The 27,909-nt window shown below is 39.3% G+C and overlaps 1 protein-coding gene across 3 annotated transcripts; it reads left to right on the forward strand.

Moving 5' to 3' along the window:
- The first annotated feature begins 273 nt into the window (after window positions 1–273).
- On the forward strand, window positions 274–27,361 carry rnpc3 (RNA-binding region (RNP1, RRM) containing 3). 3 transcript variants are annotated; one of them, XM_051940518.1, is made up of 16 exons: window positions 274–364; window positions 2,472–2,639; window positions 2,732–2,779; window positions 2,881–2,990; window positions 3,118–3,207; window positions 8,176–8,287; window positions 8,927–8,995; window positions 10,842–10,984; window positions 11,244–11,369; window positions 11,753–11,895; window positions 15,392–15,553; window positions 18,827–18,921; window positions 19,128–19,186; window positions 23,271–23,403; window positions 26,783–26,860; window positions 27,295–27,361. In XM_051940518.1, the coding sequence occupies exons 2-15, from the start codon at window positions 2,487–2,489 to the stop codon at window positions 26,849–26,851; spliced, it is 1,512 nt and encodes a 503-aa protein (XP_051796478.1). In that variant the 5' UTR covers window positions 274–364; window positions 2,472–2,486; the 3' UTR covers window positions 26,852–26,860; window positions 27,295–27,361. The 3 variants fall into 3 exon arrangements, with proteins under 3 accessions (XP_051796478.1, XP_051796476.1, XP_022076402.1); XM_051940516.1 differs by having other exon boundaries at window positions 275–364; window positions 27,011–27,361; XM_022220710.2 differs by having other exon boundaries at window positions 325–401; window positions 27,011–27,361.
- Window positions 27,362–27,909: the final 548 nt, after the last annotated feature.

Here is a 27,909-nt window from a genome sequence, read left to right on the forward strand (position 1 = left end):
TTTATAAAAAAGGAGCAAAGCTAAAAGAGACTGAAAGTATTGGCACACTACGTTTTATTATTTGTTTGTTGTTATTTGTTTTTTGAAAAACATGTTTAATAAAGTGTTTCTTTCCGCTAGTGTTCAGGATGAACACTGACGGCTGCGGAAATAAAAAAAAAAGGTCACGTTAAGTCACACATAAGACAGCAGTGAATTTCCTTACATTTTTTACTCGTTATATTTTTATTCAATCTTTATGTACAATTGGCACATGAAGATGAAGTGAGGAAACTTGCTGTTAGTGGGTCTGGTTCGTCCTCCAGTCCACACGGGGGCAGTAACGTTCAGGTCCGCGCCGCTGTACGGAGACGAAGAAGCTGACGTAAGTGAGTTTGTTTACTGGCTGCTGCAGAAGACAGGTACTCCACCAAATATGTTCACTGAGGTTTTAAATGTTTGTTTTATCTCATTGTAATGCTTTGCTTTATGCTCTCTAAATGCAGTGTCTTTATCTCGGTTGTGCTAAGAGCTAACAGGTGAAACAGCTCAGACGAGTCTTTAATTTACTTCACGTTAGCTCGTGCAGCATTAGCATCGAGCTAACGTGGAGCTAGCACATTGGAGAGCGGAACTTCCATTAAAAGAAACGAGAATTTAACTTTGTCTTGGTTGTCAACAAATGACTGTATCATATAGAGCGTTATTGCAGTTACTTAAGAAATGGATAAGGTTGAATAACTCATTCGGCAGCACCTGTTTTTTTTTTTAAAAGGATCCACACATTTCCAATAAATCACTTTATCGTTTATTTAATCACCTAACTCTGTATCTTATCAGGATTATGATACTGAAATACGTTTCTCGTTTTCTCTAACCCTGGTTTAACTTTACTTGGAGGACAAATGTATAAAGATGCGGTCCAACGTAGCAACTTATAAAACCTGTGTTGTGTTTCTACAGTGTTCTGTTTGAATACAGTCATTACCAGCGACCAATAAACACTTTATTCTCAAGGGACATGTGTTGCACTGCCGTGACTGGAGGTATATACATGGAAACTGGCATCAAGTTAGAAAACACAAATGAAATTTTATGAAAGTACAGATAGTAACTTATCATACTGGCACATCTATCAGTGCTACTGAAACATATGAGCAGAGTAGAACCCTAGTTAGCCTGAGATAGGACGGAAAAATGTGTCATAATTAAAGGTTTTCTAGACAAAGAGAAGATAGGTTTATCTGGATTTTAACCACCTTACTTTGAATGAACCATTTGTCAAGGTACATGGGTAATTATTTCAATGCGAACTCATTAATTGAAAACACAGAGATAGATAATTTTGCACATAAATGGAAATAAATGAGTAAAGAACATATCTATAAAGAGATAAAGTAAAACCTGGAAGTGCACTAAGGGAGACCAGGGGGAAGCTGCTGCACTTTGCTGAGGTTGAAGTGCCACTGGAAACTTGTGAGACAGGGTTGGTAGTAGTAGTTGTTCATAGACTGCAAAGCCTGTCTTGTAAGAGAAAGGATGGGTCCCTGCAAGCCACAGTCGCTTCTATCTGGGGAGGGCATCAGAGCGCAAAGAGGCTCCATTATCAGTGTTAGGTGGGTTATTTATGAGCCAGGGAGGAAACACAATTATGACGTGTTCATTCAGCTAATCTTCATCTTTTTCTTTTTATGGTGGTTTGCATCTAACTATGTAGGTGACCCTATCAAACCTTCTATTAAACAGTTTAAATATTGCTACTCATTAAGTGTTAATCTCTGTTACATATCACTATCCTTTTATCACCCAGGACAAGTAAGACATGTGACTCTTAAGGAATATATTTAAAAATACTTATTTAGTGCATAATAGTGGTGACAGGTAGCCTAGCCGCGCTAGACAAGCCACGGCAACGAATTTAATTCTCTGCCAGGGTGGGTCTAGTTACCCTCCATAAGCCTCGAGGCTGGATTCTCCTAAAACTGGCCGGACCAATCACCATGAAGTGTAGAGTCAGAAGGCGGGCGTAACTAAGTGACGACAGAGGCATGATGATTCTGACAGAAACAACCGGAAACAACTAGCCTAGCCGCGCTAGACAACCCACGGCAACGAATTTAATTCTCTGCCAGGGTCGACAACAAAAACGACAACAGTCGTTGAGCTCCATTAGCACCGACTCTGAATAATCTTTCTGTTAACATGTCTGTATATACTTGAGCTTCACCCATTGACTGTATAAATAAGGCTTCACCGAACTACCGCATCCTCTGATTTCTGGCGCTCTAGGAGCCTATTCGTTGCGCTGATTGGTTGTATACCTACCCAATTGCTGCAGAGTGATTTGAAAGACAACCTTTTAGCCCGCCTTCCTCCCTGTTGAGCGTGCCTAGACCCTTGTGCCTTCAGAAACATGGGTCTAGCTGGCTAGGCTAGGTGACAGGAGCTGGTTGTTGCTTTCTAACTGTCTAATATTTTCATTTGTCTGTCAGCTGTCCCACAGGGAAATGGACAGGAATGAAGACCAGGGCCAAACAAACGGCAGTAAAACGCTGCTCGTCCGTCACTTACCGGCTGAGCTCACCCAGGATGAGAAGGAGGACCTCTTGAAATACTTTGGAGCTCAGTCAGTCAGGGTCTTATCAAACAGGGGTCGTCTGGTAGGTTGCACGTCATGGATGCCTTGTGAGTTTTCACATCCTGAAATGTTCGAGTTGTCGTCCAGTCTGAACTGGTTTGTCCATCTCCACAGAAACATGCAGCCTTTGCAACATTTAGAAGCGAGAAATCGGCAGCAAAGGTGAGTGTTTGTTTCTGCAGTGAGTTTTCGGTGTATAGAATCATTCTAAAAGACATTTTGTTCTGTGTGCTGTTGCTCACCCACCATCACGTCTCTGTTAGGCTCTCAGCAGAATCCATCAGTTGGAGGTTCTTGATCAGACGCTTGTTGCAGAGTTCGCGAAAGGTCAAGATCAAATCACAGTGTTAAAGGACCCACCAGTGGCAGACAGGTACGTTAGTCAAATAACAAAAAAAGAAACAATGCTGCATAGAATTAAACTATCAAATTACTTAAGTTTGCACCTATATGCATAGACTTCTTATTAGCGGTATAAATGTGTCTCTGTTTTCCTACAGTGGTGCCCAAGTCAAAGAGGAGCAGAAGAAACAGGAGACCAAGCAGCCAGATGTTCCACTCATAGAAACTGGTGTTGCTCCTAGCCTTGGGTAAGAATGACAGCAGGTCATAATTTACTGCATTATAATTTGTTATGATAATGCAGTTGTTGTGGTGTGGCTTTCCTGTAATATCAACAAGTGAACTATGTTATTATAAGGATTGTTTTTTTGGCTGCTAATGCTCTCATTCCACCATCTCCTGAAATGTTTCATCTTTGGTGCCTTAGTTAAACAAACTCATGTTATTCTTCAGTACATTATTCTTGCTCTATGTTTCTGCCCTGTCTGTGGGGTAAAAATAAGACTAACAGGTAACAGGCCCTGTCACCCTCATTTCGGAGTGTGTCAGTCAATACCCCGCCAAACTTTACCTTATGCAATTAAATATGCATGTGTGACACATGTTCTCCAGGCCTGGTCAGGGTGTTGTCAGTTTGGCTCTGGAGAAACTGCCTGGAGGCTCGCTGACAGTAAACCTGGATGAGAATCTGAGAGCTGTAGTTTGGAGCTGTCAGAGGCCTTGTGTCCAATTAGATAGCCAGGCCGCCACTGAGCGCCTGACAGGCCGTCTGTCCTGCCAGTTGGTGAGACCAGGTGGTCTTTGATACCTCTCGCTCCAACGCTGACAGTCGGCCCTGCTGCGGCTACAACAACCAAGTCTGCCTTCTCTCATACTTAAGAAATTCTCAAACTAGTTTAAGTAAGACTTTCACAGAGGAGATGTACTGATTGGTTAGAGCGGTATATTGAGGTTGATCTGACAGAATCAGGAGATGGCAGGATTCATGGAATATTTAGCTGTCAGTATTGGTTGTACTTTTCAGTTATGTACATCATGATGTCACATTTGTCAGCCATATGTTGTTCTCTGCTGTCTAAACTTGCTGAGAGGAACTGTGTGTGGCATTTTCTGAACAAATCATGCATTTATTAATAATAGGAGGGATTTAATCAAGTGAGACCAAAAAGGTAGTCAGAATAATAATTAATTGCTGTCCTTTTTGTTGTTTCATCCATTTATCCACCAGATTACACTACTCTGTTTTAACCACATTTAAATTTCAGTGTTTGATATTTTGCAAATTGTAGTTCAGTAATGAAGAGTGTATTATGTTGGTTTTACCACGGTGTTTTTGATTTTGTAGACAAGTGCAGATTGTCTTCAGCATTATTACACATTTATTGTTAATATATTTATGTCAAGAGATACTCAAACCTTTTAGTTTAATGTTTACTTATGAATTTTACATACCATCAGAGATCCAATGCAGGTCATTGAAAATTTATCAACATAAAAAGAAGTTAATGATAATGACATGTGCGTTATGTTGAACTTTTTTCCTAATTTTTTTGCACTTTTTCTGCTTTTTGCATCGACTGACACAGCAACATGGTATTTAGATGTATTATTTATAGTAATACTGTTAAAATATTTGCAATTAGCAGTTTCTTTTGAAAGTATTATATGGTTAAAATCCATTTTTATTACTCCACCAAGGAGGCAGAGCCTTGGCGGAGTTGCGTGGCGATGAGCGTTGGTTTGTCTGTCTGTCTGTCTGTTAGCAACATTACTCAAAAACAGACCAATGGATTTGGGTGAAATTTCCAGGGAAGGTTGAAATGAGACAAGGACCAAGTGATTAGATTTTTGCAGTTATGCGGCTTACAGTCTGGATCCATGGATTTGCTAAAGATTTCTGTGTCATTGTGGGACGGCATCACTGTACCTATGACAACAAGTAAACATTGCTTCAGTTGTCTGCTAACGATCACATGATTGTGATCCGACTATAATTGGACCGCTGCAGACTTATCAGCACTTATCTGTGGGAAATGATACAAAGAACAATTAAGTAAGTTGTGGGTTGAGTCCCATCAATTCCCCCCCGACCGCTGCATATTTAGCTCATGCCATTTGGTATCCATACATAATTTGCACATGCATAACACATGTCTGAGCTCAGCATAAGGTCATTTTGTTTGTGGGTACATCTATATTAAATGACCACATTCTACAATGCTGTGATTTCTGCCACGACTTTTGTCAAGATTTCAGCCGTCAGAAATGATACAACAACTGAGCATCCTTGGTGGAGTTCTCCATTCTCTGAGTGCTTTTCTTGTTTTGAGGTTGTTGTAAACTTAAGGGTGTATAGTTAAAGTTGTTTAGTAGGGCTGGACCCAAATATCCGGTCTTTACGGTGGTATCCCAGTATTTATTTACAGATCTGAATATTCATCCCCCCCACCCCTCAGGGGTTATATAGATGGATAGATAAATAGATTAAACCTTTATTAATCCCACAGTGGGGAAATTTACAGTGTACAGCAGCAAATAGAACATTTGAATAAAAATAAATAAATAACGATCTGATCAGGATATTTGGAGTTAACTGAGACCGATTATCCAGAGCCCTGAAATTGCTATTTGGGGGCAGCTCTACTGTTTAGATATGAAGATGTTTACTTCAAACTCAAAACTGTGATTTACAACTCCAGCTGCCAATCACCAATGAGGGTAACGGGTTCTTCCTGAAGGAGGCGGGGCCAGCAGCAGCTCATTGGTTTTCAGAGCAAAACAGCCCACTTAGAATGAGCCTAGATCCAGAGGTTATGTAGTGAAATGAACCATCTTTGTTGCATTTTGAGCTGAAAAAACTGGAACGCACTGTGGGCACGCACAGTTGTGCCAGTAACAACTCATCATCATGGAGATCCTGTTTGGCTTTGTATGGTTACACTAGTGCCTTTGAGAAGCTCCGATTCAGGCCAACAAATCAAATGCAGAGCCACAAAATCATTTGATAAAAGAAAAAAAACAGTCAAACAATGAACAATCAATAAATACATTAGAACACTACTTAGCTTTCAAAGACTTCCTGACCTCTCCTAACAGACTTATCTTCTCTGTCTGTCCCAGCAGCTATCAAACTTTGTCACAATCTAACTAAATGACGAATTAAATCCAATACACTGTACCCTTACCTTCAGCCTTTTCTTATTAAGCTTGGCTACATTTAAATTTGCTCTCTCATGCTGTGCAGGCCGGTGTCTTATGAAAGTTGTTATTACATGAGGACAAGCCTTGCAGTGCTGACATGGCACGCTGCTCCCAGTGTCCCCTAATGGCCGAATCTTCCGTTGTGTTGACTGAGTGCTTGTCATCCAAAGATTAAGACAGCCAGCTTTAGCTGACTGGTTGGGCCACTTATTGATGTGTCTGTTATTTTTGACATGCAGTGAAGCAAAAAAAAAAAAGTAAGTTTATCCCATGGTAACCACAAGGAAGATAATCTTTTTACAGTTAGTTATTCAACAAAAATATCAATAGACAAAATCAAAATTAGATCATTTAATATTGTTCTGTGGAAAAGCTAAGTACACCCTTGGCATTATCAGAAATAATTTACTCTGGGTGTTTTGCATAATTATCCACCAGCTTGCAAATATTCTAGACTATTCTTAACTGCAAATTTCTCTCAGTTACAAGATGTTTGAGGATTTTCTTGCATTTATTGCCCGTTTCAAATCCCACACAACATGTCGACAGGATTCAAATCTGTGTTTTGATTAAGCCGTAATCATTACCACCCATTTCGTCCTTATGAGCCATTCCTGAGTGGGTTTGCAATTATTATCCAGTTGAAAGACCCACTTCTGGTTCACCTTCAACTTTGAGACAGATGGCCTCACATTGTCTTCAAGCATTCTTTGATATGATGCAAAGTGATGATTAAAAGAAGAACTGCAAGATGCCCAGTCCCCGAGGCAGCAAAACAACCCCAATCCGTAATATTTCCTCCACCAGCATTCACTGTTGCTTTGTGGTTTTTGTGTTGAAAAGCTTCCTTTTGTCTGCATCAAACATGTCTGTTTTACTGTGGACAAACATCTCCATCTTTCATCCGTTTGTCCAGAACACATCATTCCAAAAAAGCCTGCTCTTTGTCTGTATGTTCATTGGCAGACTGTAGTTTTGCTCTGATGTTCCTTTAGGACACCAAAGGCTTTTTCCCTGGCACGCATCCCATGAAGGTCTTTGTTGAAAGAGTAATCTTTGGATCCTTTCAGGAAATTTTGTGGTTCTTGGAGACTTCTTTTTACGTCAAGCAGTCTGCTTTTGGGCTGATTTTGCTCGAGCTTCCAGTCCTGGACAAACCGCCGGTCCTTTCAAATCTACACCACTTGTAGATGATTTTCCTTACAGTGGAATAAATAATCTACAGCCTTTTTTTTTTTCTGAGGGCCTTAGGGAGCTCTTCAGATCTTGTCATGATGACACTCCACACTTCAGACGCAAAGAGAACCCCAGATGAAGAGGTTTAAATAAAACAGGCTCCACCTGTTACTCCCTGAGGAGATTCTAATCATTAGCGCCTAACCTGGAACCCCTGATTGTAATTTCATGAATCTGAGGGTGTGATAAATGTTGAGCTCTCTTTACCTTTTCCGTGTGAGTGATGTAATTATATTTGTAAGCGCCTTTCTTGAAACCCAAGTTCTCTTTACGAGAGAAAGAAATACAACAAAACTGCTAAAAACTATACAAAGTATACAATCATTTTTATTTTATTTATGCTACCAGTCAAATGTTTGGACACACCTTCTCATTCACTGGTTTTTATTTAATTCTTTTATACGTTGTAGATTAAAACTATAAAAGAATACACATGAAGTTATGTTGTAAACAAAACAGTGTAAGTCTTCAGTATTCATCTACAATATAGAAACTAATATGTATAATTAAAAAGCATTGAATGAGAAAGCGTGTCCAAACTTTTGACCGATAGTCTATTTCAATTCTAAAATGTCATTTTTCTGTGTTAGATCAGCTTTATTTGTCAGTGCTGCCTCAGTTTCAGCTGTTGTTTGTTCAGTTCTGTTAAAATAATCACCGTTTTCATGGGATGTTGTTATTTTTTCCATATTTTCGCTGTATTTCAGTGAAGTTGCTATTGCATTTAAGGCAATGAACTGCTTCTAACTAATGCTTTTTCCTTTTCCTCTCTCCTACAGGTTGAAGTTTCAATCGAACCCCACTTTGAAATATTTATACCCACCACCCTCTACCAGCATCCTGACAAATATCACACATGCCCTGATAGCTGTGCCAAAGTTTTATGTGCAAGTGAGTAAATGCTGCGTCTGTTATATCATTTTATCCATGTGACATCTGCATGTATGTATTACTGTATCTTTTAATGCTGTCCTTGTGGTAACTTTTGGTGGGAATTTGCACAAAAAAATGCAAATGTGACGCCATGTGTAGCCTTCAGATTCATCTCGTAAAATAGAAATAATATTCTGGAATAAGTGTCCCAGAGGTTTTTGAACTGCATCCAAGCTCTTAAAGATCAAACAGCAAACATTTGCCTTTTAAATTTCAATTTGGAGAGCAAGTATTAATAATAAACCATAAGTGGGAGGCATGAGTTATGGGTTTAACATTTCCCTGGGAGCTGCGCTGCTTGAATTTTCATGTCTGTTGCTTCCCGTGTTAGCATCTTGGTGGTGCTAGTGTGTCGCAGAGGAGCCGGCGTAATGCTCAGCCTCGGTGTAGGTATCTCACTTCAGCCTCAATCTCACCTTGATCCTTGTATTTGTATGCAAAAGCCTGGCAATCTGTTTTACATATGGAGCCCGAGTTACAGGCTGCCTGTTTGAGAGCAGCAGTGTATTTATATTACCAGCTCCCACCCAGCTTGAGGAATGAATCTTTAGATACAACTAGCACCGTTTCTCATGCACATATCTCAATTATACACAGGTACTTCATCTGATGAACAAGATGAATTTACCATGTCCCTTTGGCCCGATCACTGCTAGACCACCCGTGGTAAGTTTCTATTTAGAACTGTTGTAGAAAATGCAACAAAATAGTGGAAAACTGTTTGGCAAGGAAACCAGGATTCAAATGTGCCAGGAAACATAATTTATTTCCAAGGAAGGAATTCGACTTCTGGAGTGAACCAGCCCCCGGTTTAGATTGCTGAGTACCCTCAACAATCAGCAGCTTATTGAGTTGGTAACACTCAGTTGTGTGGTCATTCAGTCAACACTGCCTTTGTGCCGCTGTAACTTAACTGTTTGCTTTTTCTTTTATGGACATTATCAAATAATGCGGAAGTTATTTTGCCAGATATAAAATTTAAGACTAAAAGTTCCTTCGTGGACATGCATAAGAAAGCATGTGTAAAGTAGTGAAATGAGGACTTTTGTCCCAAAAAGACTACAAATCAGGGGTTTGCAATTAGTTTTAATTGTGAGACAGCTTTTTTTTTCTTCCGGGAAGCCAAAGTGTGTAAACTCAGTGGACATTTTACACCTGATGTCCACACCATCAACGTACAAGACTGTGAGGCTGAACAAAAAAGCAATAATAGGATGGAGATTGCAATATGATTTGACATTCAATCAAAATGCTCTATTTCTTCATTTCTTTTACACTCTAATTTTTTTTTTTCTTTTAAAGGCGTTTGGATTTTGCAGCCACTTTTAACAAACAAGCATGTTTACTTATGTCAGGAGAATATATTTGCAGACCACCACCATCCTTCATTTGCCATGATATTTAGTTTTGCATTATTCCACAATGAAGAAATTACAGCTCCTGCAATTTTTATTTTGTAGGACTGGCCCGAATAGTGGTTTCTGGCCTCCGAATATTCGGGCCGTATTAAAGACGAATTCATGAAGTTGAGCTGTTGTGTTGGATCACCACAGATCACACTAGTGTTCCTAATAAAGTGCTTGATGAGGGTATGTTTTGAGGTTGTTTAATGTTTGCTTTGTTTATTCATTTAAGAATGAAATTGATTCATAAAGCCAGTGGTTCTACTGCTTTTTAAACACAGAGCATCTTCATATTCTTCAGGAAAAACGTGACTTGTACACAGATGGATTCAATATTAGATGTGATTGTATTTACATCAACCTTGTGTTCACTTTTTTTATCCACAGTAGCTTTAGAGAAAAGGAATCTATGTTTTTATCTAAATAAGAAAATGAAGCTAATGTCAAAGAGGCAGATATTTTGAAACTGCTACTAGGATATTAACTTGTGTGTTATGTAGGGGCTTCCACAAAAACAAGAAAGTAATTGGGTGAAAATGCTTTATATTGTTTGTGCTCCTTGACCGTTTTTGCAAGAACCTATAGTATACTGTATGAATATGCAAATGCTTTCGTTTTGCTTGTTTGATTCCTAAACAGAAGATTTGTTCCATACTGACTTTATGTACACTGGAGCTTTCAGCTTTCCATATCACACTTATGGGACTTAATGGCTTCTCAACTATTTGTGATGTCACCAAATCTGTGCAGTTTCTGAGGGAGGCATTTAGTAGTCAGCCATCACCTCCATGTTTGCTAGCAGCATAAAAGAGAGACTTTTTGCTTTACAAAGAATGTACAAGCTTTCAACCATTTAAAAAATGTCATGGAGTAAAGCAGTGCTGAGTCATTTTCAAGGAAAGGGAAAGAATACAGAAGGCAGGCAGTGGACAAAATGTATCATCTTAAATGGGAGAAGATGTTGCTGCAGGGAGAACTTTGATAAGCTCTTAAGCTCTTCCATTGTTTCTTGTGTAAAAGCTAAAAGACGTTCTGGAGGAGCAGTTCTGGCGGTCAGCATGAACCAAGATTCGTTGCTGAGCTAAACCATGTGCTTATGTTTCCTGCAGTTTGAGCACCTTCCTCCTGCTCCACCCATCCCCATGCCTCCTCCATTCCCTCCTGAATATCCCCCGTTACCAGAGGAGGAGATGGAGCTGTCCAGTGAGGAAGAGTCGGAGTATGAGAGTGGAGATGATGAAGACAAAGAGAGGTGAGGAGCAGATCGTCTGGCAGAGTCAACACAAACATTCCCTTCAACAGTTGTACTCACTGACTTTGTGCTGTTTTGCATTATTTGCTGTGGTTGTTTCCAGCATGTTAATGCAGCTTTCATCAGTAATAACATTTCTAGAAACACAAGTGGCTTGACAGGAAATGTCTTTAAACTCCAGACGATGGGCAGGCTTTTTTTTTTTTCCCCGTTGTTTTTCTCCAAGTTAGACATTTTCCCTATGCTTGCTTTATTTCAGGATTGTTCGTCTGATGGGCCTGGTCAACCAAGCATGCAAGAGACCCTTGAGACCAAAAACAGCTTCAAAGAGAAAGAAGCCCAAGATCAAGGATCTACTCTATGCTCCCAAAGCAGACTCTCAGAGGTACAGCAAAGCCACTCATGCATGTCACCAGTCCTCACGCACAGCTCATCTCGAGACAGTATTCATAGGCAGCTAAAAACGGAGGACAAAAAAACCTCCAGACAATAAGTCTTCCTCATAAAGACAGCCTTGTGTTGCTGGGAGACTTATTGTTTCAGCGTCACACATGCACACGCTCCCTTAATAACACACAACAAACTGTGTTTTTGAACTATAAATACACACACACACAGCCTCCAGGCCGCATATTTGCAAACTGGGAAATATCTCCGGTTGACCAGAACGAAATATCCCGAACCGTGAGCCGCTCAGATTCCACTTTTATTGCGTTGTCTTTTTTGACTGTTGTTGAGGGAAGTGGCGATTGTCTCTGCTGTCCTCAGTGCTCCGGTGCTGCAGCCCTCTGATGTGTTTGAGCAGCCCCACCCTGCTGGCCCCAAGAAAATTGAATTCCACATTTCCGCTCCAGAGGTGGCAGCTATTGTGGAAGGAGGTGGGCCGGGTCAGCCTGATGATGAAGGCAAAGGTAAGATTTTAACCAAGATATTCACTTGAAGCTGCATTTCTTTGAGTCAGTCTATTAGATCGTTTCTACTGTTAAAACTGTAAACACAAAGAGCCCAACACAGTTTTGCAGTTGAAAGTCCAGACATGCGGCTGGAATTCAGGCTTGTTAATTGATTATTCTTGTTGAAATGAGTCATATTCTGTTATTACAAGTGACAAATAGAGCAGAGAGCAATTAAGATGTTATAAGAGTAAAGATAGCAAGTTCACAGAAGTAGCAAATGAAAGCTCATTACAGAGTTGAATGTCCTAATTATCAAAATTGTTGTTGGTTCTGCTCTTGATTGACTAATTAATCCACTTCTTATTTCGGCACTAATTATGTGTAAAATGAAGTCTTTCTGTGGATTATACTGATTTGCAAGAATTCAACCAGAGGAAATGTCCAATTAGAGCAGAGACTTGTTGCTCACAGAGCTGCAGTTTTGGGTCCGACTTTTAGCACAAGGAGATGAATTTAACAGCTTGTCTAACTTAACTTAGTTGTATCTTATACAGCATTAAAGAGAAATATTTATTGCTATTTCTTTACCCATCTTGCTCAAGATGCATCGGATCAAAGGCCCTCAAAGCAGAAATTATGCACTGGAAAAAATGCCCCTCTCAAAACAAGAAGAAAAAAAAACTTATTTCAAAGAACTTTTACCTTGAAATAAGTGAAAAAATCTGCCAATAGAACAAGTGAAAATAACTTGGTAAGATTTCTGGAAATAAGATATATTTAGAATATTGAGATCTTAAAATTAGCAGGGAAATTTTATTTTAAGCTATATTTCACCAGGATTGTCAAGCTTAGGTGTCTTAACCCTCCTGTTGTCCTCATTTACGGCACCAAAAAATTGTGTTTCCTTGTCCGAAAAAAGTCCAAAAATTCAGCAAAAAAAATCTCAAATTTATAAAAATTTGCGAAATCTTCAGGAAGAAAATTCCTTAAAAGTTTCCCTTGAAAGTTTTTTTTTAAATCCCTAATTTTAGCAAGAAATAAAAATTTAAAAAACAAATACAAAAAGAAAATTATAAATATTTTCAAAAAATAAATATCTTCCAAAAAATCTTAAAAATATCCATACATATATCAGTAAAACTTATAATATTTTCTTTAAGAACATTCAGAAAAAAATCAATCAAAATCCAGCAAATTTTGCTGGATTTTGGTTCTCCCCAAAAAATGTGAAAATGTGCAAGTTTTCGCTCTTTTATGTATATATATATATATATATATATATATATATATATATATTTTATTTTATTTTCCCCCCCCATATTTTAAAGCTTAAAACAGGTTAGTTAGACCTGCAGGACGACACAAGGGTTAATTGTTAAACAAGATAATTTCAAGATTGTTTGACCTAACAATAGATTTAAGATGTGTTGTCTTAAAACAAGTCCCTGCATCTTGCTGAAATGTCACTTGTTAAGTGAATTTATCTTAACTCAAGTGGGATGAGACATTTTGACTAAAAATAAGACAAATAGACTTGGTAAGATTTTTAGTTTTTGCAGTGTGGCAGCAGAGAAAATACATTTTCTCAGCTTTACGACAATGATGATTGTGAACTGTTACAACCGATAAATTTAGATCGCTCATGAAACTCCTCAGATGCGATGCAGTCATCATAAAATAATGTAAAACAAGCCGCACATAATATGCAATTTAGAGTTGTATTTAAATATTCGCTGCTTCATTTGTTACTTTGTTTTACAGTTAGCAGTAGGTGAGCTACATTTAACAGATAGCAGGTTTTTTCTGCCGTCTCTGAGTGCTTTACACCTGTTTCACCACACAAGCATCACTGAGATTTATGATCAGAGGTGTGATCTGTTGAACCTGTAACCACACCCTACAGTTAAATTAAACAACTGGACATCAGTACAACTACAATTTCCATGTAGAAAATTTGACAAGACAATATTTTCTACAGAGAAATGATCCATCAACCATGAAGGATATAATTTCATGCTTTTTGTGCGCTTTTGGCATCACATTTTAGCATCGTGAGACAAAGCTAAATAATACTGGGAATACTTATATATCTTAAATTTATCTTTACCTACCAGTGTGATGTACTCAAATGCCCACTTCCACACATGTAAGTCATGAATGAAATGCATCCATCCATCCAAATGTGAATAGCCTTGTAAGTTGTGTTAAGTAATACAAAAAAATTACTTCTTTTATGGTTGGCCAGTAAAAATATATCTGACCAACGCTATAACCTGCAAATTCATCCAGGGAATCCATATATAAAGGGGCATGCTTCCTCTTATGTGCAGGAAAGGCACTCTAAGGGGTTGATTATTACTATACATCATGTTTATTATCGCATTGAAGCAGGAGCTGGTTTGATGCTCGTATTGACATAAGTTAAAGCTCTTACTATGGGTGAAGTCGGTGCCAAGTGTTACACAGCGGTATATCACGGCAGAAAGTTGCACCAAAAAAAGGTTTTACCATTATCTGTACGAGCAAATGTCATTGAGGGCACAGTCTGTGTTACTTGTCAGCTGTGCAGTTCCCCCTTTGCCTTATCTCCCTTCTCTCTCGCTACAACTTCACTCCCTGGCAAGTCTCTGAGAAATAAAATAGATCTCAAAGTCACACACAAAAGATTTCCTAAAGGCAGGGGAAAGATAAACTATGACAGGTGGCTTTTTGGATTAGTCTTGTTTTGGGGAAGTGGGGGTGTGGGATCCGATAAACAAGCTATTTAAATGAAAAGGGGAGGTGGGGGGGACAGATAAGGAGGAGGATAATTTTGAAAGCAGTGATCTAGTTCTCTGCAGAGAGCGGAAAAGCTCCCCAACACTTCTTGCTCCGGTGCACACACACATACACCTTATGTGGATGACAAGCTTTTATTTTCCTCCTCGGATTTGTACAGGCTCACTGCTCTTAGTAATTCCATCTACAACATGTGTGCGCGCATTCATGCGCTCCTCAAAAGAGTTATCCTTCCCACTGCCTTTCAGACTCATGTTTGCAAAACAGGAGTGGATTTTGATTACAGTTCTTTGTTTGAAATAGACTGAATGTGCTTCTGGTTCACTTCTGTGACTGTCTTCTTGCCGTTATCGTCGCCACTCGTTTTCGCTTTATTAAACTATTATTTTTAATTCACTCACATTATTCCGACTCCACAGTGAGAAATTCTAAATACCAATATGTTAAACTAATTGTGACCAAGAGGATTTGCTTCCGCTCTCTCATCCTGAGCTTGTGTTGTTTACTGAAGAGGATAAACATTTTGGAAGTGATTATTTCACCATCTGCTATTGGTAGACTCTTTGAAAACTTCCATTGTGCTGGAGGGAGTGTCCCCTTCTGTTTCATATCATAAAGCAATCAGGCAGATCCAACTAGGTGGCACACAATATGAAATACACCCAGAATTAATGTAGTAACAAGGTGATAACTAGATTTTGCTCCTTCAACACCTTCTAATCCTTGATTCTAGTGGATGAGAGCGAGGAGGCGGCAAAGGCTGAAGGTTTCGGGAAGCTTTACCCCAGCACCCAGACATCCCAGCAGCAGGAGGAGCACAGCGACGACGAGCAGGATCTCACATCAGGAGTCGTCTCTAGGAAGGAGCTGGAAAAGGGACGGCTGTCAAGAGATGGTAAATCTGACGAGTCAGTGGGTGCCTTGGTCCTTTGTTTGAACATTGTCAGTATTTATCACAAACTGGTGATTAGAGACAGGGAAAAAGAAAAACCTGACCTTACAAGTTTCTCAAATCAATAAAAGCCACTGAAAACACTGGGAGGAATAATTCTCAGCTTAAGTGCATGCTTAGAATAGGAATTTTCATCCTTTGTCGTGCATGGAAGCTTTTTCTCCTGGTGCAGTGTAATGCTGTTCAACAGTAACCACATCAAGGTCCACAAATCTTTCTCATTTTCCATTTTGAACAGCTGTAACACTCCCTCTCACAAACCCTGTTCTGTTTAGAAGGTGTGCAGGTAGAGGAGAGGCAGTAGTTTGTTTGAAATGCATATTAGAATAAACTGGCAGTTAGCTGAGAGTCTTCATGGCTAAACAAAAAAGAAAAAGTGCAAACTGTGAAGAATGGAAGTTGAAATGAGACACTGATAAATCCCTCAGAGGAAGAGGAGCCTCGTGGTAAATATGTAACATCAGCATTACCTTCCTAAGATCCCCCCGTGATGACAAGAACTGAGGAAAGATGTAGAATCTTCTTTTCCTTTTGAAATCGTCGGTGGCCTTCCGTAATGCACTGCTACCCATCATGACCGTCTGCTATTGTGTGCCCAATTTTGAGTGCAGAATATCAAAGCAAGGACTGCTTGTCACTAGCAGTGTCACCGAATGTAAAATGGTTGTGGATTGTTGCTTCAAACTATGTTCAGACAGGATGGTACAGAGATGTGGAGGAACAGAAACCTGACTGAAACACTTCTCTGGTGTCTGAGTTTGGTCTGTAAAGGTTTCCACCTCTTAGATATCTGGTCAAAGGCGAAACAACACCAATATTACTTGAATCTTGCTACAAACTGGCAATATTGATTGCTGTAGGTCAAAATAATTGTCAGGAGTCAGGAATACACTGACAAGTTCAAGTAACTAATCAATGTTTTTATATTAGCAGTAGATAGAATATGTGACTCCCTACTGCAGGAAGTCAGGGAAGAAACAGCCTCTAATCAGTCCATTTAGCCTCTCTGTTTGCATTGCTGCAGCTGTGACAGCAATGTTCACTCCGAGTGCACCAGAGCAGTGACATGTAGGAAATGCTGGATGTAACCCCAGTTCCATGAGGAAATAGAACAATAGAGGGTTTGTTATATCGGCATGTATGGTGGATTTAACTTTAAAGACTGTGGAAAAAAAAAAAACTGCTGCTTGATAGGAACATAGAGGAAAAAAAATGCCACTTGTTGTCTTCTCCATGTTTAGCCAGTTAGCATCAAGTCCCTCCCAGCAGTTTTTCAGGATCACGCAGAAGTACCTACCTGGACGTAGGTACATTTTTCTCCTCTAAAAACAGTGCTAAGCAAGAAAAGCACTCAGAGAGTGCAGTACTCCATCAAGGCTGTTCATTCCCTGATATGGCATTGTCAGAAATGCAGCTTTTTTTTTTTTTTAGAAATGCAGCATTTGTTTATTAGTTATTGATGATCAGAAATCACGGCAAAAGAGATTGTGACCATTTAACCCCTTGCCGCCTATTGTCGCAAATTTGCAACATACCACTTTCATTCAGACTGCAGAGATAGCGTATCCATTCCTTCAATGCTGATTTGTCCATATGGACTATGTACCTCAGAACCTTTTGCAAGCACTGGTTTCTCATAGGACCGGTCGAAGTGGGACCTAATTATTATATATCTGTTATTATTACTATGTATCTATGTTCAATGTGCAATAGATTAACAATCTCCACTTGTTTTAGCATCATCTGGAAAGAAAATACACACAAAAAATGTTTTTTTTTTTAATTCTAAATGAATTCATGCGTCGAGGGGTTATAGATGTACCCACAAACAGCTGAGCACTGTGTTATGTATGTGTACGTTATGTACGGATACCGAATCACGTTACCTAAATATGCGGCGACTGGAATTGGTGGGACTCAGAAACACCCCCACAATTTAATCAGTTGTCCCTTGTATCATTTCCAACAGAAAAGTCCCAATACGTCCGCAGCGGCTGATTGTAGTAGGATCACAATCATGTGATCGTCAGCAGGCAGCTGACATAATGTTCACTTGTCATAGTTACAGTGTCACCGTGCTGCTGTCTGGCAGTGACACACAAATCTTTAGCAAATCAGTGGATCCAGACTACAAGCAACATCACTGCTAAAATCTAATCAGGTGGTCCTTGTGTCATTTCTGATCTTCCCTGAAAATTTCAACCACATCTGTTAGTCCATTTTTCAGTAATGTTGCTAACAGACAAGCCAACCCCAGTCATTGGAATAATCGACGGAATAACAGTTAAACGTACTTCGAGCCGCGTTCCTTGGCAGAGTAAAGAGGTGATAGAGTTCTTGGGGTCAGAGAACACTCACGCTAAAACAGCTTATTGACTACATACAGGGACTAACTTATAGAGAATCATCTCTCTGGTCTGCTGTTCTGATCAGCTTTACAGGAACATCCCTTTGTTCATTTTTTCTTTACTGTTTTGGATCAGACTCACTGCTCCTATCAGCATCACTTCCAAAAACAATTTTTAGCTAAAACCTTTGGATAGATTTGTTCCTTGCCCAGACTGAAAACAGCAAACAGACAGTGTCAGCCAGTGACTGGTGAGCATAGTGGATCATTTAGCAGCTAAATATAAATCAGGTGGACAGAAACATGTCTTCTTTAGCTGCCTCTTAGCTAACAAACTAACAGAATAGAGGATACTTTTATTTCTAACATATTCCTATAATGTAGATCGAAACAAAACGGCGTGGAATGTGGAAAAAAATATGTTATTTATAAACATGTTGACTATTTCAGACAGTGGGAATTGTTTGGCATGACAGCAAATATGACAGAAAAGTATCCCCTTACTAGCTCATTCGGTGAGCAGAGATGCAGTGTAATTTTTCTTCTCCGACACACATTGTTCAGGCATGCTTTCCATACAAATACAGTACACGCCCGCTGAGACGTGATACATCCAAGTAATATCTAAAATACACTGCATGGGAGGCGCTCAGGAGATCAGACATGTAATCATCGCTCTCGGTGCATCTCCTAGCCGAGCTCTTCCTCCATTCTCTCTTAAATAAAACATTGAGTGGATGCTATTGAGTTGCAGTGACTTTGAATTTATTTTAATGTTGGTATGGGCAGCTCTGTGATCCTTTGTACCTGTTTTTGAAATTCACCTTGCATCACGTTTCTTTTTCTTCCCCCTCTCTCTTTTAAAACAGAGATAAAAAGGATGTCTGTGTTTAAAAATTATGAACCGGGCGAGCCAACCTGCAGACTGTACGTGAAGAACATCGCAAAGCAAGTGGAAGAGAAGGCAAGTCCATTTATAGCACGTGTTTGGTTTGCTGGATATGATGCTTGATGTGGAGTTTTAGTTATTTTTTTATTAGTTAGCTCAGCGCTAGCACGTGTCATCAGTGTCCTTTGTTAATGAGTGTGATGTTTGATGTTACAACAGCTTCATTAAAGGTACAGACATTTATATATAGATGCTTTAACTGATGCTCATCTGTTTTTCAGGACCTGAAGTACATCTATGGGAGATACATTGATCTTTCATCAGAAGCCGAAAGAAACATGTATGTAAAAATCCACTGGGTTAATCCTCATCTCTCATTGGTACAACTAGTGCGTCGCTTCACCCCGTCTCCTCCTCATGAGCTATTTTTGACTCTAGCAATTTGTCACTTTCTCCTGAGAGTTTTTAGTAATTCATGCTGACTGTGTCTTGTGTTATTAATAAGTATCTAAACTGATGTAGGGATCATGAGGGACGTTTTTATGTTTGTGCATCAGCAGTACTTCAAATAAACATTCCACCTGAGTCATCAAACTGAGCTTATGTTGAGGCCAGACTCTGAACACAGATGTAGGTGATAAACAGGAAGGTGCAGCTCTGCCAGGGGATCAGTTTGTCCTTTGGTGACCTGCTTCTCAGTTGTGGTGCTTTTTTTTTTTCTTTCTTTTAACTGTTTATGGGTCAGTATAGTTTGTTGGTTTGTGATTAAGAATTCTGAGCTTAATAATCTCTCAGAAGTTCTAACTTGTTTGTTTCCAGACCTCGGGTGTCCCATTGCGATCCAGAAGACCGCAGATTTTCATTTCAGCTAAATGCAAGAGCAGAACAGTTGCTGACAGAGGTGCAATAAGATGCTAAATTTACGGTTGCATAGGTCTTGAGGTCAATGTTTAATAGTTTTTATGGTGTGGAAAACAAATAAATGCAAAAGATAAAAATGATTTAAATTAATAAATATATGAAACTAATGTCCGAGCAGCTCTGGCTTCTCTTATTCAGGGACTAAGTTTCAACCAAGAGTACATTTATATTAAACTTGTTTATCTTGTTTCAGCCCTCAGTCCACACTAAACCTGCTTTTTTCACACTCAAAAAACTACTTTTCCCAAACACTCCAGAGTGTAGAAATCTTCATAATTAAACTGGCTTATTTACCAAGAAAACTGAGCCTTTGTGAAACAGTGACATAAGTCAGCCCAGAGAAGGTCGAACTTCCTTTTACATCTAACCTAGCTTGTGATGTTTCATTTTTAAATGTCAATATAGGAGAACGTGGCTCCAGACTGACTGCTAACAGGTAGTGAAAATGAGCTGGCATCATAACACCATGGCTGATGATAAGGTTTCTGTATCCAAGAGTATGTGAGGTTCTGATAGGTCTGAGTGATGTAAATGTTGTCATGGGAGGGTGTGGGTAGACATCTGCATGATTTGTTTATGTGCATATTTATTTATTTATTTATTTAATAATAAGAATGCACAATAATTGTCAATATCAAAAAACAAGAAGCAAAAATAGTGGAATCCAATTCTTACCATGTACAGAAGCATTTTAATTGACAAAAGTACAAGTACAGAATAGAGTGGAATAGCAACTTTTATTGTCAAACAGAACATACACCAGCTGGTGCACATTTGAATGAAACTTCTTCAAAAACTCTCTATGGGAGAGATAAGACACTTAAGTTCAAAATAGTGTAAAAATATACCAGACTACATATATATATATATATACACACATATAAACTCCTGCATACATACACATCTGCACACATTTATTGCACAGTGCAAAAATAGCATCAGCATTGTATGGAGAGAACCATTGAAATGTAGCAGCAGTTGTATTTCTTACACAAGGAAATAAAGAAAACATAAATTCTGTAACATGCCAAACTAAAACTGATCACAGTTCTGCTTTGCTTTAAGCCTTTGTTTGTGAGAAGTCTGCATGTAAAGCACTTTCTGATAGAGGAAAACTTTTCCAGTATTTACTTCCCTTTACTGACAGCACAGTTTGTTCAAATGTTGTCTGCCTACGTGGCACCTCACAGTCTTAAGCCCAATGTCTAATGAATTTTCTCAAAGCCTTATACATTAAATGTCTTAAATGTTTTCAATTCTCAAAGCTCAACATATTAAACTATGCGGGGGGTCCTCGGTTTATGACGTCCTCGACATATGGAACTGGTTACATGGAACTAGTTGGCAAGCAGGGCGGATGAATACATCGTCACACTTTGATTACATTGTGCTACATTCACTAACTTTTTGTCCTTCATTATGGCTCCCAAGCACAAGTCAGACTCTTCTGATGCTTCAAAGAAAAGGAAAGCCATCTCCATGGAAGTGAAGTTAGACACTCCAGTTGTAAAAACAGTGCAACATTTTCTGTTATCTTGATGTAAAATGACTCATACATGCATGAAAGTCGTTGGTATTCATGAGTTTTCTGAAGAACTGATCGATACCGTGATACACACAACGGCTTTGTTTACATTTTCACCGGAGTTCTGACTTGCGGCAGAAATTGACTTACTCGATCTGTAGGAATGGAACTCCGACGTAAGTCGAGAACCCCCTGTGTATTGTTTTGAGTGGAGTCTGGGCAGCAGGCAAATGTGCAAGCACTGGAAAACCAAAGTGGGTCATTTTCATTTCATTCGCAGTAAGCAGGGATGGAATACTATTTACTGTCCACTGCACATATCCAGAACGTGTCCTCCAGGAGGGCGAGAAGTTAATATTACTACAGGTTTGTGGTGTGCGCTGCTTTCTGTTTGCACGTCCACCAGCGAGTTTAATCCCTGCCTTTTTCATAATGTATTTCACACAGCTGTCTGATAACGGAAACAGAAAAATATGTGATGAGAACAACTTTATCACGAGATCAACAACTACAACAAAATACGGCTGATATCAGAGAGAGGGGGGCGGTAGATAGAGGTTGAATAGAGCTGTGTGTGTGTTTGTGCTCAGTCACACTGTGTGGCAGCAAAGTTGAAGACAAATTTTTCCTGTGATCATTTATTTTAAATGTTAATGTAGCTGATCACACAGCTGTTGTCATTAGCATGTATTTATGTTGATTTTGTCAGCCGTAAAGTAATGATTTGGTTAGCTACACTTTCTGTCCCACTGCTTACCAGATGTTGCTAAATGAGAAGAAATGAGGAACATTTCCAGTTGTGTCCAGAGGTCTGTTTGTGTGCACATGTGAAGTTTTCACACCAAAATGAGTTTGTTGACACACTGTCTGAGGTTTTCTACAATGTGATGTCAAAGTGACCATCCTGTACTGAATGTTAGATGTACAGTTAGCCTCTTTGTTTATTTGTAGGGCTGCTCAAAGCCATGGGAACCCCACAGCTATTTATTTGGTAATACAGAAATCACACAAATATGTTTTTTGCTCATTCAAACTGCTGCTATTAATACTGCAGCTGATAGAACATAAATAAGAAAACTGATCAGTTTATTAGTATTTATTGCAAAGAATATTCAATCAGTAACATTATTTTCACTTTGATTTGGCCACAAATTAAATTGAATTCCTTCATTACAAGACAGTCAGACCTGCATGCACTTCAGTACAACATCATGTTTGAATGTATGAAGTTGAATCATTTTATTGTGCAGCTGTTAGAAATAATCAGCTGCATTGATCAGTAAAATAACATTAATGCAAGTTTAACAGTGTTTTACCAGCATTCCTGTCTTACATAATTTCCAGTTGCAGCTTTTTATCGTCATGAGTTTTTATGTTCCTCATTGTTCTCCATTAAAACAACCTGCTTGTGATCTATTCATTTTGTGGAAAACGAGTCAAATCAAGCATTAATTGCTTCAGTTTGTGGCACGAGCTTATAGGTGAAAGTCTGAGCTCACAAAGAAAGTTGAAAACCACCGTTATACCTGTTAACGATGAGTGAGGTTTTTGTTGAGCCAACTCACACAAAGAAAGTCTGACTGTGTTGAACTGTCTTCATAGTTCAGTGATCTGATCTGCTAAACGCCGTAAACACTAGAAAAGCTGCGCCAATTAAAATAGAAGAGTGCCGTCAAATTTAAATTCCCTTTATAATTTGTTAATTTTATTCCCAGGTCCATATTTAAATTACTTGAATAACTCGAGGAAGCGGTTCAGCCATATTTATTTGTTTTCTTGAGTTTAAATTACTACTCTGTAGAAATTAGAATACAAACATTGAGGTTGGGTCTCACTGATACATTACTGACAGCTGCTGCTGTCTGTGCTACACAATCATCTAATACTTTACACTGAATAGCCGGAGTTTTACGCTGACTCGGCCAGGCCACAGGCTCGGAGTGATAATGATGTGTCCCTGCTTTGCTCTGCTCCTCAGGTTTGACATTGTGTTAATGAAGGAGGGCCGGATGAAAGGGCAGGCCTTCGTAGGGCTCCCCAGTGAGCAGAGTGCAGAGAAAGCCCTGCGGGAAACCAACGGCTACGTTCTCTATGACAAGCCCCTCGTTGTTGTATCCTTTTATCCCCGCTTCACAAAACGGAACAAGGACAAGGATTTTATAAGGAGTGTAAATCCAGGTGGTCTGTATTGGGTTGGATTTAATTAACTGGTGTGCAAAGGTAGAGACATGTGGGTTTTGACTACGGTACAATGTAACAATATTTAGAATTACTAAAATGTATTGTAACTATTTAGAATGACTAAAACAGTAGCACTGGTCATTTTTTTTTAAATTATAGTACATCTTATGATAAAAAATAATTGAATTTTAAATGCTTCATTTGTGTGGTATGGAAAAATACCTTAGAGGCAACAGAGGTAAAGGAGAAAATGAATCCCTGGAGGCAGCTAAGACATCAGACTGAGTGCGTGGGTGTTAAGGGGCAGTTAGGCGGGGTGTGTGTGTTTGGCTTTACCATGTGCACTCTCCTCTGCACAGATGTGTTCCTGGCTTTGGCCCTCGGTGCCTTCAGGAGGACGGGGACTAATTTCTGGCAGCTCTGAACCACCACCTGCTCTTCCTCCTCTCAACACAGATAATTGTGCATCAACTTTTGAACTTGTCTAATGGAACAAGGCTATTGATTTTGACGGTGTTTTAATGTGCATCCCGTAGCCAATTAGCTTGGCGACAGTGTATTAGTCTTTCAGCCGAAAGAATGAACAGAGATGTCTGCGGTCTCATTTATTTGTGGTGGTGTTCTGCATTTAGCTGCATTGCAGGGAAGGTAACGACGACAGAACTTGGACTGTAATTTAAGAATATTTTATTTGTCACTAAGAACTGCTGTGTTGCATTATGTTAAAAATATATTTCTATATCCTTTATATTTATAGAGATATGGTCACTGTGTGGGCAGTTTTGCTAACTGGATTTTGGTATTTTTTTGTTGTGAGGCATTGATAGGCCTGAAAAAGTTGGGTTTAAGGATGCATGGTAACCTTTCAGAGTTTTTCATGGCTCAAAATTGGTGTTTAGAGTGCCAGTAGCCCCGCTTTTTTTGTCTTTGTTTGCATTTAATTGACTCAAGTTGCGAATCCTTTTCAGTGTGCCGCCCATCAATGCAATAATATGACATTTTGGTTAATGCTGTTTTTGGTGGTTAAGATCAAACTTCATTTTAGATGAGAAGATTGACGTCACTTTCATGTCTCTGTGGTCAGAAATATGAAGTCAAAGCCAGCAGGTGATTAGCTTAGCTTAGCATAGTGGTTGGAAACAGGGAGAAACGACTAGCTGGGCTCAGTCACCGTAACAAATTTGGTTGCAATGTTTGTTTTTTCTGTGTTTACCATCTCCACTAAGCTAAGCTAAATGCTGCTAGCTCCAGCTCCATTTTACTGAGCGGAATTACGATTGGCATCACCTTTTTCATCTTACTTTTGGCAAAAAAAAATGAGTAAGTGTCATTTCTAATTCCATTAATCTATAAGGTGTTTCTTACACTGCTTGAAAGAGTTGTAAAAAGAAAGCATAAGCACATTTTAAAAGTTGAACTTGGGTTGTTATTTTGGTCTATTTGGAACATGAGAAAGCCAAGTGAGGTTCGTTCTGGTACAGATGTAGGCCAGTCCCTGACAAAATTCCTCATAATGATTTTTTTCTGCTGCTTCCCTCAGAGTACAGCCTGTGAGTCCTCGAACAGCTTGCTACAAAAATTAGTGAGCTGGAAGAACAACCTGGGTAAAACGTACTAGATTAAAATGTGAGGTTTATTAACAGACAGCAGCACAGAGACTGAATTTCACACATCTGACTCCTCCCTCTTTATTTAACCTGTCTCACAGCCAAACACTTTATCAATGTGAGTGACTGGCAGAAGCTGTCACTGAGTAAGTGAGACAACCTCAGGAAAGCAAGAGACCCGCGCTCTTATAAGGTCAATTTTGGCCAGTAGTCTTCTGGCATTTATGAACAAACACCTGCGACCTTTTCTCAAATTAAATTCATATGAGGCATTGAGAGTTGGAGGAAGAGGGCCAACGTGGCTTTAAGCTGCTTGGGGGATAAAATGCGTGTTCAGTGAAGTTGTGGCTTTGGTGTGTGTTTTCTGTGGTATATGTGTATTACATTTGTTGAAAGACAGGCATACAGTTTTTGATGCATAAAGAATACAATCATGTTTGTTATTATTATTCAGTCAGTCAGTGGCATCCAACGAAATCGGTGACATGAATGAAGTTCTTCGTCCAGCTCCCTCTGTCCAGCATTGTAGCCAAAAGTTGTCTGTCATACAGACCAGTGTCTTCTTCTAGCACCTTCCTTAATGTTGTGCTAGACCTGCCAACCCTTTTGACAGCATCAGGTTTCCATACCAGTACTCAACCAGCTGCTTCACTGTGTCTCACCACATGTCCAGCTAGTGCTAGTCTACGTTGCCTAATGATGGTTGACAAACATGCATTTTGATCATATAGCGACTTGTTGGTGAGGTGTGATTTCCAGGAGATGTTTTGTACCTTCCGTAGCATTCTGGTATAAGTCCCATCAATTCTTTTTGAGAGAGTCTTCGATAGAGGCCAGGACTCAGATCCATATAGTAAGATGGACTCTACTGACACCTTGAATACTCTCATTTTGGTTGTTTTAATTGGAGATAACCATTTTTTTTAGTTTAATGCTCCCCCAAACTTTATCCATTTTTGGGTCTATGTCATGTGCCGTGTTGGTGGAGCCTCCAAAATATAGGGAATCGTCAACTTTTTCGATTTCGGACCCATCTAGTGCTGTAATATCTCTTCAGATTTTGGCTTAAGGTGCATGAACTTCATCTTTCCAGCATTCAGGAAGAGTCAAATCAGTCTTATTTCTCACTCTACCTGATGCAGAAGGTCTTCTGTTTCACTGAGAGTGTTTTCCAGGAGGGGATTTCATCTGTGAATGCAAGTTCTGAGAGGACTTCTTTAGGGTGTCTTCTACTTGGACGACGCTTTAGGGTCAGGACATCGGAGGGCAAGACTGCATTCCTCAGTGCATAGTCTGAGCAGATGATGAAGAAAAGGTGCTGGAGGGTCTAGTTGAAGTACTCTGTCTATGGAGAGGAGATCTGTGTTGCCCTCAGGAGTCTTGACTACCATAGAAGTGCTGACATGCATAACTTTTATTGCTTCAACAATAGGAGAAGGGATTCCATATGCCAGTAGAATTTAGAACGTTTTCTTTCCGTCAGATGACTTGAAAGCCGTCTTGAAATCAATGAAAACCAGTATTGCTTCTTTCTTGTGGTTTAATACCTCCTCAACAATTCTAAGAGCTATGATGTGCGCAGTAGTTGGGCGAGATTGCCTAAATCCATTTTGACCCATTTCATGATTATTATTATTAATGGCACCTTTATCTATGAAATGACCATGATTACTGGTTACCAACCTTAACTATAAATTCACAGCAATTTGCCAGATCTGCAAGACCTAAACAGGATAGCACTGAGACCAAAAAAGGACCAAAACAGCGGTAACCTCAACAGGTGAGTAAGACGAGAATATTAAAATGACTACTGATTTGTCTTCATGCCATAGTGCATCTGTGTGTATAGAAGAAGCCTTACAGTCTTTGTAATGGTGTTTTTTTTTTAATTTATTATTTTACAACTGTGTTTACACTTTATTTATTCAAGATGCCAAGGCTTGATATTGTGGCCCAGCAGAACCGTTTGTATCCTTATTCTGCATATCCTTTGGAGAAAAATAAGAGAATGTGGGCAGTTGAATTGTAGTCATTGTGGCACAACTGGAACACCTCGACATGTATTGTAGTCTAAATTTATAAGGACTGAGAACCGAGCTTTGTTTCAGCAGCTTATTGTGTCTTATTTTTACTGAACTGTGTTGTGTTGTGCTATTTTGGAGTCTTTTAAACATCCTTTTACATTGATTTCTACCGTGTTTGACTGAATTTCAGGTGGTGTTCGTCAGAGGTTATCTTCTTCTATTCTTTTATTATTGAATAAAATATTTTATTAAAATAACTTTTGTCATGTTTTCTTCCAATCACAGCCTCAAACACATGTCACCATTTTTTGGGTACACTTCAGACTATCATAACTGATTATCTTTAGTCCCAAACTTAAAGTCTTGTCTGCTGAGTAAATACAGACGGGGGAAGGTATATGAGATCTAGATTGGCCCTGCAGCAGATGGTAGGTTGTCAAAACAGTGGGGGAAAAAAACACAGTCCTGAAGAGACAGCAAACAAAGCAAACAGACTGCAGTCTGTGGGAAATTGCTGGGACTGGGTTAGCTTACCTTTACAATCCCTGGCTGGCCCCATCTGTGTCATTACAGAGAGTAAACCTTGGAGGGGGGACTTCTCCCTTCAGCAGCCGTAATATCTGGAAATTTGGAAATAAAATTGGTTTTTGTCCTCTTTGGGTATAAGCAATACAGGAAGTGTGCTGGGTGCATGTCAATCACAGGTAAAGTTTGAAATGTGTGATGTTAAAAACATCTAAAGAGGAAAAAAACATTCATTTTTCGTGGAATGGCTGCCCATATCTGTGTTGTGTAGGAAGGTGGT

Source organism: Acanthochromis polyacanthus, chromosome 20 (assembly GCF_021347895.1).
Source record: "Acanthochromis polyacanthus isolate Apoly-LR-REF ecotype Palm Island chromosome 20, KAUST_Apoly_ChrSc, whole genome shotgun sequence".
Lineage (NCBI taxonomy): Eukaryota > Metazoa > Chordata > Actinopteri > Pomacentridae > Acanthochromis > Acanthochromis polyacanthus.